Here is an 18,393-nt window from a genome sequence, read left to right on the forward strand (position 1 = left end):
CAGAACACATTTAGTGTAACCTAAAGATGCTGCGATGAACTGGGACACTATGGGTCAGATTTTTAAAGGTAGTTAGGCGCCTTAAGACAGACAACTAATGGGATTTTCAAAAGCGTCTAGGTGCCCTGGCAGTTAGGCAGATAGGTGTTTTTGAAAATCCCACTAAGGTGCCTCTGTGCATCCTTAGGTGCCTAAATACCACTAAAAACTTGGACCTATGGAACATCTTTTTTGAAGAGTTTATGCTTTTTGTTGTTATCTAATTAAATTTTTCACCCTTTTGGGGTGTGAAGAAATCCTTCCAACTACAAGCTAGTACAGTTGTATTGTCTAGAGACAGGCAAAAAAATGGCTTTAAGACGGGGTGAATGGATTATATGGGGAATCCCATTACTAATTACTGGATTTTACAATTTAGTGAAAATGCAAAACAGTGCTAAAAACCTCACCAATAGTGCTTAAAATAAAACCTCACTGATAGTGCTTAAAATAAAATAGTGTTGTAATAGGAGGGAGGTACAGCATGAACTAATGTTTGCAGGCTAAGGGTACTAAGTGTGAGAAGAAGTAACGGCACCACCCAATGGTTATAAATGCCCCAGCTATATTTCAAGCCATGACTGAGAACTGGGGGAGGGACTCATTTGCTGATGCGTTGTTTCCCCATTGGCCCATAGGTAGCATGACATCACTGACACTAGCCCTGCTATCACAATACAGTGCCACTCTAAGCAGTCTTGTTGGTCTACATTTTGGTAAATTTCAAATAATTAAATCAACTTTCAGTATGAATTTTCAGTTTAACAAAAGGAGGTCCAGAAAGAGTCAACCATGCTTAGATTTTTTCATGGATGTGTGTCTCAAATTAGTTTTGAAATTTTCAGGTACCACTTCCCTACAGCACCTAAGTTTTCTCACATCAAAGAGAACAACAAACTGGAAAATTAAGCAGAGAGCTGCAAGATGGATTGATTTATGAGAAAAGATTAAAAGAACTAACCATTTCTATTTTGGCTAAACAATAATAAAATTTTTGTAAATTATTCTCATGTATGTGTAAATGTATGTGTAAATACTAAGGAGGGAGAGAAGAACTGCTTTGTCCTAGAGGACATGAAGTAATGGAACAAAATTACACCAAGGAAAATATCCTAATAGCAAGATCTATTAGATTATGGAATATTCTCCCAACACTACTTGTGAAAGTTCCAAAAGTTGAAACAAGCGAGAGAAAAATAGCTGCAAAGGAGCTATGCCAACTACATTTTAAAAGGGTAGTTAGGACAAACAGTAAATGTTGTTTACTAGTGCTCTCTTTCCTCCAGTTTCTCACATACATGCTTTGTTACTGGTTTCTTAGTTTTTCAACGTACTTAGCCTAATTTAGTATTCATAATTAAAAATGTCCTAGTAGGGCATGCCCTATGACATTATCACAGGAGGTACTCACTCATTACCTTAAAAAAACTTGCTCCCCAATCCTGCAAGCTGGCAGATCTCAGTGCTCTCAGCCACAGTAATCATAGCAGGTGGCAACAGCAGCGCTGCAAGACGATGAGATCTTGAGGCAACGGTATTCATAACGTGTAATACAGTCCGTACGTTCCTAGGTGACTTTGCGTAGAGCGGCGACCTCTTGACATTGCATGCTCACGCTGGTGCAGTGAAGCGCTTTCGGTGCGAGGTCAGTGTGCCGTGTTGCAGGGCTGACACGTAGGTGTGAAACCACTGCAAGGCCAGCAATGACCCAGCAGGGTGAGGTCGCCGTGGGCCGTTGCTGTGGCACTTCAGAGCACGACCAGGGGGAGGCGCTCAGGGCTGCACTGGGACCGTGGGACAGACTGACGAGGCAGCTCCACTGGGCCAGTCCCAGCTGCCATCTCTTGCGCAGCTGCACCCGTGACACTTTATGCACAAGGCTGCATGGGCGAATTCGCTAGTTACAGTTCATTGCTGGTGGTGACAGAGAGGGGACGTGGCGGGGGGGAGGCGGGGACTGACCCTGGCGCATCAGAGACCTGGCTCGCGCCAGCGCTTAGCGGCCCGCGAAAGGAGCGAGCGATAACGGCGTCCCCTGACGGGGTGGCCCCAGGCTGTGGAGGGCTCGGCGGGGTGAGGGCTGGCCGTGAACTCGAGGCTCCCGGCTGCGGCCCAGGGCACCTTCCGCCGGGCCCGGATACTGGCGGGGACGCTCCACCCACCAGCCGGCTTCTTCAGCAGCTCTGTGCGCTTACGCCGCTCCACCCCACGCCCAAGTCGCCTGCCCCTCTCGAGGCACGTGGAAAGTGACCCCTCCCCCCCTCCATCGCTTTCCACGTCGGCCGGGCCTGGTGACCCGGAAGCGATCCCCGCTCTGCTGGGAGTCGGAAATATTTTCTCCGGCGTTTGTTTAATACGACGCTTCTTGGCGGAATCCGCTCGTTTAGACAGCGGAAACTAGCCGCTTTCCGGGGCGTTTTGCGGCCGGGAGCAGCGGAGAGGCTGTATGTTGACCCCGGAAGGACTCGGGGCAGAGGCGCCCCCGCCCTTCGGCTGTGTGTGCTGAGTGTACGTTGGCTGCCTCAGCTACGGGTCCCGGGCAGGACCAGCGGTTGGCTTTCTCGGTCGGCAGGTCTCGGCGATGGCTCCGAAAGGCGGTAGCGGGGCCCGGCAGCAGTCGGAGGAGGACCTGCTCCTGCAGGACTTCAGCCGCAACCTCTCGGCCAAGTCCTCCGCGCTCTTCTTCGGCAACGCCTTCATCGTGTCCGCCATCCCCATCTGTGAGTGCCCGCGCGGCGAGCCAGCGAGCGGGGCTCTCCTTGGGCCGCCATCCCTGAGGGGCCGGGCGGGCTCACGCCGGTCGCTCTGTGTCTGGCGGGCTCGGCTCCCGCCGCTTCCTTTGCGGCCCGGCGGTCCCGGGGGAGGGTCGCGGCTCGAGGCAGCCTCCGTGGTGGCGACGTGGCACGTTAGTGGGGGGATAGCTGCGGGGTGGAGGGGTCTGAGCAGCGGGCGTATCGCGGCTACGTCCTGTGCCGGGGCCCCCGGGCAGCGGCAAGCCCCTGAGCCCATCTTCCAGCGCTGGCAGCCGGCTGCCTCCTGCCCCCTGCCCTGGAGAAGGGAGACGTGATGCGTGAGGCCGGAGCAAACCAGCGGCTCTCCTGGAATCTGCCGTGGGGTCGTTAGTGTATCCGGGGGGGGTCCCGAGTCACACCGCCCGCTCAGAAATTGTAGCGCCCTCGGGGGCATTTGCTCCAGCAAGGTGAAGGGAGGCATCGCCTTCCAAATCCTGCCGTGACTAACTTGGCCTTCAGCTTCCCTGCACTTAACTGTGTGGCAGAGGCGTGCGAAAAATTTGTGTAGTGGGGGTGCTGAAAGCCATTGAACAAAACTATAAACCCGGTATATGATGGAAACCACTTCAAGCCAGGGGGGTGCTACTGCACCCCTAGTACTAGCACCCTTGCTGTGAGTGTGTCACAGATGAGCCCCTAAAAACATAGATCTTCTCTGCCTCAGGAAAGTGACATTTTAAAAAATTGACAGCGCTATCTTATTTCCGTCCAACACATCTGGCTAATTCTAGAGCAAATGTAGTGAAGACAAAAATGTTCGGAACCTCTCTCACTTAATGGGGAAGTGAATAAATCTTTATGAATATTCTGGTTTTTTAGGGCTGTACTGGCGGATATGGCACATGGATCTTGTTCAGTCTGCAGTCCTGTACAGTGTAATGACCCTTGTCAGTACATATCTGGTAGCCTTTGCATACAAGAACGTCAAGTTTGTTCTCAAACACAAGTAAGCTTGCTAACAATTTGAATGTATCTTTTCATAACAGAGATAGTGAAATTAACATTTACAGTGGCTGTTTATTCAAATTTTTATCCAATTCTGGTGTATTGAATAAAGCTCAACTCCCTGAAGCATCATTTGCCACTCGGAGGAGTATCTTAAAGGATCCAGGGTGTGTCCACTGCATGAAGGAGATTCTCTAAGAACGCGTCTCCTCTTCTGCTCCAAAATGTAATTCTAGTTTAAAAAATCCTTTGTTTTACATAAGGATTGGAGTAGCTTCGGAAGTTCTGATCTGTTTTTCCATGACTTCTGATATTGCATTGGTCAGTGAATTGTCCTAACTCTTGATTGAATGGCAACTCTTAAGCATCAAGCTCAGATTTTGATTGGTTAATTTCTGCTGAAAATCCTAAACCATCAGAAGAAAAATTAGAATGTCATTGGTTTCACTGTGGAGATGAGCATCCTCAGCCAAGTGAATGACTGCTGTCTCAAAACATCAGTGTGCTGAGGGTTTCTGAGACTATTACTTGAAAATCATGCTTAAGTCTGTTCTTACAATTGTTGCATGTAACTCCTGAGATCACTATAGCTGAAAGATCAGAGGGAAACAATATTTTTTTAGTTGTCTGATTTGATGGCCTTAACACCAAACTTACAAGAAAGTTGGTACTATTTCCCTTACATTGGCAATCGATTTCTACTGTTTGTGTAGGTCTATCCCATTTCTGTGTGGAAAGACATTTTTAACTAAAAGGAAAAGAACCAACTTTGGTAAAGGTCTCATGGGCAGCTGTAATACCAGAAACTACATTTGATTAATTCTTTAAAAATCAACTAGCTTTCAGTTGGTGTCTGTTTAATTTGATACAAAGTTGCTAAATGTTTTAGTTTGTTTTTGACTCCATAATGTAAATGAGAAGAAACTGTAGTTATTAAACTTTCATATTTTGATTCTGATCAAAACTCATATCATTGCAGAGTAGCCCAAAAGAGAGAAGATGCTGTTTCCAAAGAAGTTACTCGCAAACTTTCTGAGGCAGACAATAGGAAGATGTCTCGCAAAGAGAAGGATGAGAGGTAATCTTCTTTGATTCTCACTGTAATGTTTCATAATATTTTGTATGAATAGGATCCTAATTTTAAAGGCTCTTGATAGGATTTAGTCACTCTCTCTTCCTTCATGACTTGAGAAGACATCTACAGTCCGTGGGAACTCTGCAGCTGATGGATCCCATGGTGAAGCACTTTTGAGCTGAGGCAGGATTGTTAACAGAAAGTCTGTCTTTGGAACCATTTATCAAGACAGGATCAGAGAGGCCAAGACTGACTGTCTTTGGAACGTGAAAACTCAGCTTTTCACAAAAGCCTTCCTATAACTGAGTCTGAACAATGGATTTTTTTTTTTTTAAAAAGAGAAGCTGTATTAAGGAGTGGTGAAGGTTAGACCCTTTATAGACAAAGTGGATCTCAAATTTGAATTTAATGACTAAGAACTTTAGTGATGGGTATATCAGGAATACTTTGTTTGATAGCTATAAAAAAACAAAAAACTTAAGACACTTATGACTCTTTTGAGAGGTGCTGATGAATGCTTCTGGGAATTTAACCATCAGCTTTGTAGAGCAAAGACCTTGTTTTCCCTTGGATTGACAGCATGGGCACTGTACCCGCAAAATGAGTATTCATCTCAATCTAGTACTAAAGGTTCAGTTTTTGTGACCTTATGTTTTTCAAGAATCTGGGTCCAAAATGACTTAAGTATGTACGTGTATACTCAATAAATATGGGTTAGTATTCCTGTAACTAGCTTGTCAAGCCTCAAGTAGCCCTGATTGCATTCTCTATTGTAGAAGCAGCCTGAAAACAGTCAGAGTAGTAGTATGTATGCAGCTAGGCAGGGAATGCCTTTGTGTAGTAGTTAAACTTGGTTATTTGGGACACAATTGTGCCCTTATGGTTTCTTCATATTCTGTTATGGAAAGAGGAAGAGACACAACAGTGTTTAACAGCATTGCATGCATCTGGTTTTATTAATTTCAGTGACAGAAATGACATATAGTCCTATTATGGTGACTTTTGATGTACAGTAACTCATTCTGTCATGGTAAAAGGTACTTTATCGAGAGGTTTCAGTGTGTCCTTTTTTTTTTTACTGTCCTACAAGGTGCCCTCTCTGAAGGAGTGCTGCAATAGTGGTGTTAGTGTCCAGATTTGTATTAATCTACAAATGTTTAAAATTTATTTGCATTTATACATAGAATTCTGTGGAAGAAAAACGAAGTTGCGGATTATGAAGCAACAACATTTTCTATCTTCTACAACAACACCCTCTTTCTCGTTTTGGTCATCATTGCTTCATTCTTTCTGTTGAAGAATTTCAACCCCACTGTGTATCCTTTACTATTTCACTGTAAACAAGCTGAGAACTGTTCACAAGGTTTTTATTGATAGCCAGATAGTTTCGTAATTTAGTTTGTCCAATAACATTTGGGCATTAAGTTATAGAACAGCCTAAATAGAGATTACCAAGGCAGCTCCAACCCGTACTTGCATGCTGATGGTTTTTGTTCTCATTTAGCATTGAACGTTCTTTGGTGAACGTTCTCATATGAAGAAGCTGCTGTGGTATGGATAACTTGATGCAATGGTGTGCGCTGCAGTAAGAGCTAGTTCATGTTAATATGGAACTACCCGATGGTATGTTCTTGTCAGGAAATGTAAATATTAGTTGCTGTGGTCTGTTGTGCCACAGGATATTTTTTTTCCTACTCTGCAGTCATTTCCTGAATGTGAAATCATTTCCTCCAGATCTGAAGTAGCTTACTTTATGCGGCACTGATTTGATGCAGTAGTCAAGATATGCTGCCTGGTTAACAGCATTTAAAACTTCTTTGGGGGCTAGTCTAGGCTTTATAGATGTTGTTTTTTAAAGTTAACACACTTATAAATAGGCTTAATTCCTAATAGCATCTGTCTCTAAACTAGACTTCAAGTATGCAGTATCTATTACAAAAATCAAATGTAGCAAAACTCTGTTTCCACCCTTTCTCTTCGGACTCCTACTGTAGATGTTTATTGCAAGAGATGTTACTTGTGGTAGCTTTAAGTTTACATCCTTAACCTTCTCCCCATAGAAACTACATTCTGTCTATAAGTGCTTCATCTGGACTGATTGCCCTGCTATCTACAGGCTCCAAATAGACAAAACAGTGGTCATCTGTTCATATTTGTGGGTGGATCCAATTTCATTAAAGACTTAAGGGTGGCAAGTGTAAGCAGTCTGAAAACTTGAGCTTTTTTACAACAATAAATGTATAGCAAACTTTGAATTTAGCTTTGGTTACTTGGTAAGATATTGTTAAAATAAAATTGAATGAATCAAACTTAAGTGGCAGAAGGAAGGAAATATACCAATTCAAAAACTGTTATAAGCTTAACTCCTTGGAATCACTTTGTAATCATAATAAGGATGATTTGTCAAATGTTTCTGTTGGAGTTTCCATAAACTGGATTAGGCTACCACTCCAAAGCACAGAAAATAGCCATGCTCTGAACTCTGTGGCAGACTTGCAAATATGATGGGTTTTTTGATATGTATAAAAGAGCTTAAGCCATTAGTTACAAAAAGTGACAATCCATCTCTTAATACTTATAATTTGAAACGTTTTAATAAAAAGTTCAAGAATACTGACTGTAGTGGGCTTCTTGATATTTACCTTCTAAATTTCTAAGATTTTCAGGTGGCAAACTATAAGTAGAGCTCTGATTGTGGCAGCCTCACCTTGCCCTACATCCTGCTCGTGTATTTTCACTCCATGCATCTGATGAAGTGGGTTCTAACCCACGAAAGCTTATGTCCAAATAAATTTGTTAGTCTCTAAGGTGCCACAAGGACTCCTTCTTATTTTTCCCTTTTAAGGACCTGCTCTTCTCCAGGCTTGACACACCTCACAGGTGTGCTATGTGACTGCATGGAGGATGTCTTTAACCCCTTTTTGACTGGGATGGGGATATGCTAGATTTTCCTACCAATGTCCCTAGTCAACAACCCCAAACTGCTCTATTTGCTCAAAGCTCCAATTGCTCTCGTTCTCTTCTTCCCCCCCACCCTCATAGCCCCTCTAAATACCAAAACTTATAGCTAACACAATGGCTGTGTTGCCTATACAAATCTGTGGCATCCTAAAAACTGAACATAGGGACAGGTTAAAATAAAATGCAATACTGAAATACAAGATGTGATACTGTACCATATTTTCATCTACAAGGAAGATTAACTGCCTTTTTAATATTTAAATAAAGCCTCTGCAGAACTTCCAGTTTGCAGTTCTAGAGTGCTGCAGGTGTTAGGTCTGGCTTGCCTTAGAGTATGCAGGGTTTGTCTCAGTATTTTACATGGAGAAGCTTAAAGATGACTTTCAGAGAGGAAAAAGTTTGGATATGTTTTGTTCTTTTCTGCTGCTGCTGCAGAAAGCTATCTTTCAGAAAATTGTTCTAGACTGTTTTCAGGTGTTTTCACCTTGAATTGTGGTCTTTTCTGCCATGGGCCACTGGAGAATGGTAGGCTTGACATCACAGGTAAGGTCTGTCTCTTATTCTATTTGTACAGGGCCTAGCACAGTGGGATTCATTATACTTTGAGAACAACAACAAACTCCCACTTCTGCACTGAGGTAGAGTTGTGGGGAGGATAGAAACCAAAAAGGAAGAACATGGCAGAATAAATGTCGGGCCCTAATGCGTCCAGCTCACAAATAGTGACTCTTAAATGGGACTACAGTACTCACATGCATAGTTAAGAACATGGATTTGCAGGAGAGGGACCTAGACTTTCAGCCTTTTAGGAAGTTGCTGGTATTTTTCTCTAGGTGACAGGTTACCAACAATGAAATGCTGTTACTGTCAGCTCATTGAATATTTTACTAACATCTTTTCTCTTTTTAGCTTAGTTTTTTTGGAATGGTTATGTTTGTAAGGCCTGGAGACCATCTTTATCAGGTTAGAGTTTCTCCTGAGAATTATAGGATGTTATAGGATAAGAAGCTTAACAAATATTTGAAACCCAAATCATTTCTGGACTCTTAATTTAACCCCCCCATCATTTTCTCCAAATCATGTCATGCTTGCATAACAGTTTCCCTCTCTCTCGGTTTCCCTTTAGAGGAGATCAGTGTCTATAAATCACAGCGATGGTAGGAGTATCTAAAGTGACAAAGATTGTGTGCTATTATAACCTCCCCCGCCCTGACAACTGGCTTAGAGATGCTCCTAATGCCATAAGTAGAGTGAAGGTTAGCCTAAAAGTTGTTTGTTGCTTGGCATTCCATTGCTATCTGCCAAATTATTAGACCACTTGACTCTTCGTATTAGTTTTCTCTCTGAATAACGGACAGTGCCATCTCCCTTTTTAATGAGTATTTATTACATTAATCTCTGTAACAGGCAAGAATCCTTAATTTTGGCTTACACAGAGAGAGTGCAGGATTCCTGTATGACTGAGGGGGAAACAAGGAATGTGTCCTAAAAGAGAAAAGGGACCGGCACAAATAAGGGAATAGTTCAGTCAGTAGCCTGCAAAAGAGTGCATTTCACTTTTTCACCTTTGTAACGTATACTAACTCCTGAAGCCCTTTCACTTCACACAAGAGTTAAGAAGCCAAGAAACTGCACTGATGTATTTAAATATGTCTTAAACTATGCATTAAACATTTTAAGCATGTGGCACTGATCAGTAAAAAGCTGTGGGTGAAACGTACTGTACGGGATGTCCCCCTCATCTAACAATAATGGCTTTTTTCTGCTCCATGCGCCCTCTTTTGGGTGGCTGATCACTGAAAAAGTAGTAAGATCTTTGTGGGCCAAAGAAATCATTTACATCTCCTTCATTTCAATGGAAAATCTCATTTAATATTTTTATGGATCTTGCAAAACTATTTTCACCTTGCTGCTGAGCGTAATATATGTATTTTCTTGTCCTAAAAACAAAATAATTGATTGTAATAAATGTTCTCGTTAAAAGGTTAGATGCACAAAATGCCTTTATTGTGTACAAGCAGAAGGTAGATTGCGGTTCTAATATACAGCAGCTAAGTTCATTTACACATACCATAGATCATTGGATGAAATGGAAGAAAAACATTTTAACTTTAAAAATATCAGTATCTATGTTCTGTTGTTGTCATCTGAAAAATGTGTGCAACTCTCCTGTGTTATGAAGTTTAGGAAAAATGGTATACAAGGGTCTTATATGTACTGTACATAACCGTACTCTTTAGGAAGCGTATATGTATGCAATACATGTGTGAAATACACTTACTGAAGTAAAAGTAAATGCATTTTAAAAAGCGAAGTGAGGTTACTATATTTATGAAGCTGTTCTTAAAATGGGCAGAATAACTGATAAATGTACCAGTGTTTCCTGTGTAAGGATTAAACACTTTCACAACACTCATTGTTTAAAAATACTACTTATGGCTGATTTCCAGGATACAGTCAGAGCAAACGTAACCTTTTCACCGAAACAAATATCTGGTTTTCTGATATTTTACACCAACTGTGAATTATATAATGAACAGCTGAGCATACTCAATATGCAGAATTCTTAAATGGACTATTTAGAAGCAGAACCATGTAGTAATTAATTTTCTGACTTTACTGTAAGGTCCTTTTTCAGCTACAGCCTAAAGCCTATATAAAAATTGCATTTGAAAATTTTGAACTCACTCATTCTATGATCTAGCTGAAGAATTTTTATAATTGAAATTTCTTAGAATGCATTTTTACTAAAACTGTAAGTTTTGTTTTTGTTCATTGAAAAAATATATCTGTACATCCTTCTTTAATTACCAAGTACCTAAAGGATATAAATAGTTTTTGTGGTTGTTGGTTTTTTTTTTTTGCTTGATATGTGTATTTCACTGTATAAGCATGAGGTGCAAAGAGAAAAGTAAGAGTCAATGACTTTAGTCAGAGATAAGAATATTCTCAGTTGTAAGAGTGATCAACTGTGCTTTTGAATTTTACTGCAGATTGGTAGCAACAGCACACACCTTGAAAAATCCAGTAACAGTAGAGACTGAGCAGCAAGCTGCTGCATGAGTCTAATGACTGGATAGTAAGTCAGTACTGTACTATATACAGAGCACTATTTTAACCATGCAGTCCTGTGTAACCATGCATTGCATTATGATCTGTAGTCCTTCTTGCTGATGGGCTTATTCCCTAGAATATTATCTATTTCACTTACAATGTGTGATGTCATCTTGGGAAGAACCTACAGATGAAGAAAAAATAAAGCCCACATGTTAACAGGATTGCTTAATGGGTATTCTGGATTAAACAGATTTTCCAAAACTAAACCAATTGTATAAAATAATGTAAGAGTTCTCTGTCTCTGTAGGGTAAATAGTTTACATTTATATGGTGCCTGCCTTCCTTCCTTCCCAAATTGTAATGACTGTACACTAGAAGATCTGCTGTAATTTTCTTCTAAGGATCTCAGGGCATTTTGTAAACTATACACATGTTAAACATAATTGAACAGTGATGGGAGGGAAGTTTGTGGTCAAGATATCTGAGGAAGCCCCTCATGAAAAATGCTATGGGATATTTAATATCAGCGCAGACCTCGGTTATTAAATTCTCCTGTAGAAGACTACTGGAGATTGGAAAATAATATTTGTGGGCTCCAGTGAAGTAGACTATATTTGTTTCTTTAATTAAAGTATCAGTAGACTGCAGAGGAACTGGAACTGAAAATGTATTAAACCTTTAAATTCAGGATACTGAACATCCTAGACTCAGGGTATGTACAATGCTACTTTGAAACAACTTTGAAGAGAAGTAAGTAAATGCTCTTGATATTATTAGGATTTATTCATACACTACTTGCCTGAATGGCTCCAAGATTTTCTATCAGTTGCTGTGGATTGGAAGATCCTAGAAGAACAGAACTCACACCTTCATTTCGCAGGCACCATGCTGGGAATAAATTCACATGACTGTTAGGAACACAGGAATTGTCATACTGCATCTAGATCAGTCTAGTCCAGAATCTATTTATCTGACAGTGGTCAATAACATGTTTCAGAAGAGGGTGCAAGAAACCCCTTAGTAGATAACTATAGAATAACCTGTCCATAGAGCTAGTTTCTTCCTCATCCCTGTCAGATAGTGGTTGATTTGTGTCCTGAAGCATGAGAGTTTATATCACTTTTTTTTTTTTTAAAGAAGGATCCCATCTAATATAACTGAATGTTCTAATTATCCATGTAAAAGTCAAATTCCTTAAAAAATGTGAATAAGCACTTGATACATTGTGGTAATGAGTTCCTCAGGCTAACTAGGCATTGTGTAAATATTTCCCTTTTTCAGTTTTGAATTTGCTGCCTTTGTTTCATTGAATGTCTCCTTGTTCTCACATGGGAAAGGGTAAATAGGACTGCTCAATTTACCTTCTCTATATTATTCATTATATGGTATAGCTTTATCTTCTTCCTGATTTATTTCCCCTCTCAACTAAACATTCCTAAACTATTTAACATATGGAAGTCTTTCCATGCCTCTGTTTGTATTCATCCGACCCCTATCTATTTCGGCATATATCCTTTTTGAGATGGGATGATCAGAAAAAAAGTGTTCCCAATGAGCATGTACCACTGATTTATATATTATACTGGTAAACTGCTGAAGGTGTAATTGCCCAGCATCTTGATTTAGTCAGCATTCATTTACTCCCTGTGATTATAGGTAAGACTTTGTCTTTTAGTCTTATGCACAGGGACTAGATATTAAAGTATGAAATAGATCTTCCATCAGAATCATCTGACCACTTAAGCTGCTAATAAACTGATGCAGGAGCAGGTTTTTTGTTTGGTGCTAGGGGACAGGAGTGGTCACTTAAGCTATTTAAACTGCAGGATCATTTCTCTGACAGCCGTCTGTGTGCAACATTTCAGTAATGACTCAAGGCAAACATGGAGAAGACAGCAATAATAAAAAATTATTAATGACCTCTCCTTTTGAAAAAAGGTGTTTGATAGCTGTATTTTAAAACACGAGTCAATCAGGTCTCTGGCTATTACAAAGGTACCACATGCCTGGGACGCTGCAAGAAACCAAGGCACTTGTGATTAATTCATAGTAATTGCTAGCTCACTTCATTGCTGTTTTATAAGAAAATGGATATTGTCTTTGTCAGAGGATGATGAGTCAAGAATACAGAGTAGTAGTTTAAACTGGCATTTTACATTATTCTAAAGCATTTCTTCCCTTTCATCTACTACTCATGTTCGGTCAGTACATGCCTCCTTATAAAGTAGCACTGCATCTTACATCAATCATCATCCATCCCAGGCATCCTGGTCTCCGATGAAGTGAGCTGTAGTTCATGAAAGCTTATGCTCAAATAAATTTGTTAGTCTCTAAGGTGCCACAAGTCCTCCTTTTCTTTTTGCAGATACAGACTAACACGGCTGCTACTCTGAAACCTATTATCTAAATGATCACTTGACTTAATCTGTCTTTCTGAGTGATCGCTTGATTTAAATCACAGCTTTCTGAAACAGAAAGCTATCTTTACTCACTGTCACTTTGAATGTGCCATTTGAAATGTAGCAGGTCCCAAGGATACTGCTGGTTCTCTGGCTATTAAGGCTTTTAAGTTATCCCTCACTCAGAGACTTAAATGGAATGAGTGAATACTAATGGAGTACCCATGGCTTTGTGCAAGACAGTTTGCAATGATCTGCCAAAGGTCAGCAAAGCACAAAATTTGGTATATGTGAATTACTGTACTAGTTTGAGTGGTTTTTTTTTCTTTAATACTATGATGTGAACCAAGTCAAGTATCAAGCAAGAGGGGAGAAAGCAGCAATAAATTATACTTTTAGTATTTCTTACCAACTGCTAGCTGAGGTAGCGTGCATCCAAGACGATCTGCAATTGGGGAAAGGTCTTTCAGCTTTATTTGCTGTTTTCTTCCTTCTTCACTTACAATTTTTTCCTTTAGCCACTGGTAGCACTAGGAATCAAGTATATTGGAAGGTTAAAACTAATAGTGATTACCAAGACGAGGTGGGTGGACCAACTTCTGTTGGTGAAAGAGACAAGCTTTTCAGCGCCGCAGAGCTCTTAGTGTTTGTCTACACTGAAACTTCGTTGGCAAAACTTTTGTCATTCAGGGGTGTTAAAAAAAACACACACCCCCGAATGACAAAAGTTTTACCGATGAAAAGCGCTAGTGTGAACAGTGCTTTGTCAGCAGGAGTGCTCTCCTGCCGATAAAGCTGCTGCTGCTCCTTGGGGGTGGAAGTTTTTTTTTGGTGGGAGAGCTCTCTCCTGCCCTCAAACAGCAGCTACCCTGGGTGCCTTTTAGCAGTACACCTGTGTCTCTAAAAGATAGGTAGCGTAGACAAAGCCTAAGTCATGTCTCTACAACCACACTGCAAACAGTGATTACAAATTCAATTAAAAATTCAGAGTTGTTACTGGCAGCTTTTTTTATTTTATTTTTTTAAATCTTAGCCCACTCAGGAGGTAGTAACTGAGCTTGAATAATACAAAACTTCTGCTGCATGAAAATGAGTTGTCTTGTAGATCCCACACTGATATTTTGTTTCGTTTACACGACAGATGGGCTAAAACTAAAACCTCAAATATGGACCCTGGAATGTGAAACCACCCCATTCACTTTTGGTTCCTGGTTGGATCCAAACCCATAATGGTTCTATTTTCCTATTTGGGGAGGATGCAAGCAAAATCTCAGCCCTTCTCATTAGATTTTGGCTCAAGGTGTTAGGATCTTGGAAGAACAGCTGATTTTATGAACTATCACCATTCAATGTTTATAAAAATTAATCAGAACAATTTGAGATTTCAATTCCCTCTAATCCAAACCTGAACCTTCACCCTCAACCTTGAACTCTAATGTAAACCTAATTTGGATCCACATCTGAACACTGCCAGTTTACAACATATCTTTATACTTTGATTTGTGAATTTCATTGAGGAAATAGATTCTTTGCAATCAAATACAATATTTTGATAATTCTAACCTTGTTCTCTGTGCATATCATATGTGTAATAGAGAGCTGAATTCTATTCTTTAAGTAGATTGGCTGAAATCTATTGAATAGGCAAACAATCTAATTCAAAAGGAGTATAATTTAATAAAGCCTATAAGAAATGAATGAGAATGATCTTCTGGTTGAAACACAAGACTGGGTGACAGGAGAGCTGGATCCTATTGCTAGTTCCTCCGTAAATTGTGTGGCTTTGAGCAAGTCAGGTTTTTGTGATTCACTTTTTTACCTCTGAAACCTAAAGTCTGTTGTCTGTCTACTAAGATTCCAAGGTCTCAGGGGCAAAGATAGTGACTTCTTTTGTGTCTCGTGCAGCACCAAGCACTTTGTATGTAATTACTTGGTAATAATAAAACGGGTAATTTTGCAAGGTTGTTGCAGGCTTTAATGAATTAATATTTATAGAGCACTTTGAGATCCTTGGAGCTCTTATAGTGCTTCCTATCCCTAGATCTCTTGGTGCTTTGTAGTGGTGGACTAAGCATTATCCTCATTTTATGATGGAGAAACTAAGGCACAGGATCACACAGCAATTCAGTGGCAGAGCCAGGAACGCAACCCAGGTCTGCTGACTCCACTGGCTCCTACATGAGCATCTATAAAAGAGTGTATGTGTGAAATGCTTTCAGATACTCATCTTAGTGCTGCTGTATTATTTCTCAGCCTCAAACAGTTGAGAAGAGCTAATGTGGGGAGCCATCCTTCATCCTTTTACATTTATTGCAGAAGGCTGATTTTTACCCATGAGATGATCCTAAAGACATTCTTTAGTTAAATATCTTGAGTCTTTTAAAATGTTGTTTAAATGCTGATGTCTTAATGCGGTGCCATTTTTCAAACTGTCAGCCATAATAAGGACAGTACATCAGAGATAACAGCAAGTACTAAGAAGGCTTCATAACCAGAGAAAGCATTGCCTTTTTGGGGGGCTATATGTCAATTTTTACAGTGAAACAAGACATAAAAATGAAAAGTTCTGGATGCACGTAGATTCTGGCATGTCAGATTGATTCCATTTGTAATGTAACAGAGTACCATTAATCTTCATGGTACAGATCAGGACGAAAAACCTTACTCTGCTGTTTTCTTACGCACTTAACCCTAGAGCAGGTCCAGCGTGCAGAAAGTTACCTATCTGCATCTTAATAGATAAAACAAGTCTGTGCAATGTCTGTGTATAATTTGAGATTTGAATTGTTAGTGCTAATGGCAGGACAGCAGCATGACAAAGAATTAAAGACAAGCGTAATGCATTTGATGTTTCAGCTTTGTTGTGATTGCTCATTGTCCAGGGTGGGTAAGTGAGCTAATACCAACATTCAAAGAGCGAACTCTTACTAAACTCCTTTCTAACCTCCCATTACCTTGCTTTTCTTCCCCAATCCTCTCAATTTCCTTGTTACAGAGACCATCACTCTGGCCAGAGAATGCTCCCGCTGGAATCCATGAACCCAGGTTGGAGCATCACCCACAAAGTTATTCCTTCCTCCCGACTTTACAGCGTGGGCAGGGCAGAGCGTGCTGTGTAATGTTAAAGAGTACAAGAGTATAGTGTAGTAAAGTTAGGTGTTGCATTATGAACAATCTATGGGATTAAACTCTAATAATGGAGCTAACACCGTATTGAAATAGATTAAATAACTCACTTTGATAATTACATATCACCAACCAACGACTGAATTGTATCTGAGTCTAGTATGATGTGATGCTCCAGCATTTTAGATTCAAAAAACTACTGCTTAGTTCTTTAAAGAATTTTGCTCCTCTTTTAACAATGGGCTTCTAAATGTAATCTTATCTAGCCTTGCACCTTGAATTTAATTAATAGGGAGTATGGAGAGATGAGGATTTAAAAGGGGGCAAGGAGATATAAAATTAGGATGTTCTGCAAGAAAGCTAATGAAGGCAAAAGCTGCACGCTACTTAACTCATGCATAATATATCAGAGCTATGAACCATTTTTATTACCAGTGCAAGGCGCTTTTCGAGATATTCTGTCAGCATAACAGTAGTTTACGATGGACAAAATGCCCGCTTGCTATGTATTTAGAATTTCCTTCCAAAACTACTGTTTAAATACAATTCTGTGGTAGGGGAACACATTCATATTTAAAACATGATTCCTTTGTTATAAAAGCCTCCTGACGTACCTTGCAAATTCCCTGATGTTTCATATTACGTAATAAAGTCCCTATACTCCCACCTAGATTCACATAGGGATTTAGGAAGTTTGTCACTAAGCAATGTAGCACTTAACTTTTAGGCACCTAAAAAATCACAGGAACACCACTGCTTCGCAAAGCCTGAGTAAGGTGCCTAGGCGCCTTATACAACGAATGGGGAGAGAGGCACTTTAGAATGCAATCCACAAAAGCCAGCACCCTGGTTAGGGAGCCATTTAAGCTAGTCAGTGGGAGATGCTGACCATCAGGTTCTGTGGTAAGCCCCGCCCTTTTTGCTGAGATAGGTGCCTAGCTCTGCTTGGGATTCTCAGCTGTGAACCCTCGCCTGGAGTTAGGCACCTAAGGTGTTTCTTGCAAGAGGAGAAGGTGGGGGAGCTCCTTCATAACTTTTAGCGCAGTGGTTAGGGTACTCATGTGGGATGTGGGAGACCCCCCAGCTCAAGTCCCCCCTCTGCCTGATGAGGCAAAGAGATTTGAACAGGGATCTGCCACATCTCAGGCAAACACCCTAACAACCACTGAACTATGGGATATTCTGATATGGGGCTCCCTCAATCTCTCTTGTTAAAGCTGTATCAGTGTGTATCAATAGTCATTGCAGTAGGGGGACTGAATCCAGGGTCTCCCACCTCCCAGCTGAGTGCCTTACCCACAGGCTATAGAGTAATTCTCAGTTTTGCTCTTCCCACTGTTCTATTTCTGGAGTTAGGCAGCCTCCGAGCATGCCTACCAGATCAAGCCCTACCTGTGATTTCAGCAGCCAAGCACCTATCTTCCCTGGTTTGTGAACCACACTGGGGCTTAAGTGGGAGATAGGTGTCTGGTTGCCTAGAGTGAGGCAGCCATGCACATGCTCAGAGGCAGAAATGTAGGTGCCTGGGGAACTTTTACTACTACCAAGTGAGTTTAGGTGCCTATAGGGTGAGGCGGTAGCCGAGTGGGGATTTTGTGAACACCAGTAGCACCTAAATCTGGGTCTTAGGCACCTAATGTAACAGGCACCTAAGTCCCTTTGTGAATCTAGCCCTCAGTGGCCAAGTAACAGTGCTCTCATTAATGCAAGATTAGACTCCCTTGCATTGCATCGTTTTTATCTTGATTCGTCCCAGCTCCAACGCCTGCCTCTCCTTAGCCCCCTGGTATAGTGGTTATTCTGGGGATGGGGAGGGCTGTGACTGACTCACACTGCACTCCAGCTATCCCCAACTGGCATACACTCCCTTAGGGACTATAGTTAACTGCCTTAGGTTCAGACAGCTTCTTGGCTGTCCTAACCTTTGCCCAGGCCAGCACAGATCTACCTAAGAATCAAGGAGTCATAACTGATTTCCTGATGCCCCTTCTCACTCCTG

General features: G+C 41.1%; 3 protein-coding genes across 9 annotated transcripts in view; 1 reads left to right on the forward strand and 2 right to left on the reverse strand.

Annotated features, from left to right (window-relative positions):
* LOC102939002 (TCDD inducible poly(ADP-ribose) polymerase) overlaps positions 1–2,129 on the reverse strand; it is a 61,313-nt gene extending 59,184 nt beyond the window's left edge. Inside the window, exon 1 of the mRNA XM_037909558.2 lies at positions 1,458–2,129. The gene's annotated coding sequence lies outside the window, so the exon portion shown is untranslated. The remainder of the gene's footprint in view (positions 1–1,457) is intronic.
* A 96-nt stretch (positions 2,130–2,225) lies between these two features.
* Positions 2,226–7,464, forward strand: SSR3 (signal sequence receptor subunit 3). Its single transcript, XM_007067083.4, has 5 exons — positions 2,226–2,759; positions 3,651–3,777; positions 4,756–4,854; positions 6,036–6,167; positions 6,912–7,464. The coding sequence occupies exons 1-5, from the start codon at positions 2,621–2,623 to the stop codon at positions 6,976–6,978; spliced, it is 564 nt and encodes a 187-aa protein (XP_007067145.1). The 5' UTR covers positions 2,226–2,620; the 3' UTR covers positions 6,979–7,464.
* Positions 7,465–9,152: 1,688 nt separating this feature from the next.
* The window catches only part of KCNAB1 (potassium voltage-gated channel subfamily A regulatory beta subunit 1), a 226,802-nt gene continuing 217,561 nt past the window's right edge, over positions 9,153–18,393 (reverse strand). For all 7 annotated transcript variants that reach the window (XM_043521702.1, XM_043521703.1, XM_043521700.1 and 4 more), the window contains 3 exons: positions 13,678–13,798; positions 11,669–11,757; positions 9,153–11,050 (listed from right to left, as the gene is read on the reverse strand). In XM_043521702.1, coding sequence (XP_043377637.1) covers positions 10,961–11,050; positions 11,669–11,757; positions 13,678–13,798 — 300 coding nt within the window. In that variant the 3' untranslated portion in view covers positions 9,153–10,960. The remainder of the gene's footprint in view (positions 11,051–11,668; positions 11,758–13,677; positions 13,799–18,393) is intronic.

The sequence above is a fragment of the Chelonia mydas genome, chromosome 9 (genome assembly GCF_015237465.2).
Source record: "Chelonia mydas isolate rCheMyd1 chromosome 9, rCheMyd1.pri.v2, whole genome shotgun sequence".
In the NCBI taxonomy this organism is placed as follows: domain Eukaryota; kingdom Metazoa; phylum Chordata; order Testudines; family Cheloniidae; genus Chelonia; species Chelonia mydas.

Coding starts and splice junctions, on each gene's coding strand:
- SSR3 (XM_007067083.4), top strand. CDS start 2,621: ATGGCTCCGAAAGGCGGTAGCGGGGCCCGGCAGCAGTCGGAGGAGGAC. Junction 2,760..3,650: donor CGTGTCCGCCATCCCCATCT/GTGAGTGCCCGC, acceptor CTGGTTTTTTAG/GGCTGTACTGGCGGATATGG. Junction 3,778..4,755: donor AAGTTTGTTCTCAAACACAA/GTAAGCTTGCTA, acceptor ATATCATTGCAG/AGTAGCCCAAAAGAGAGAAG.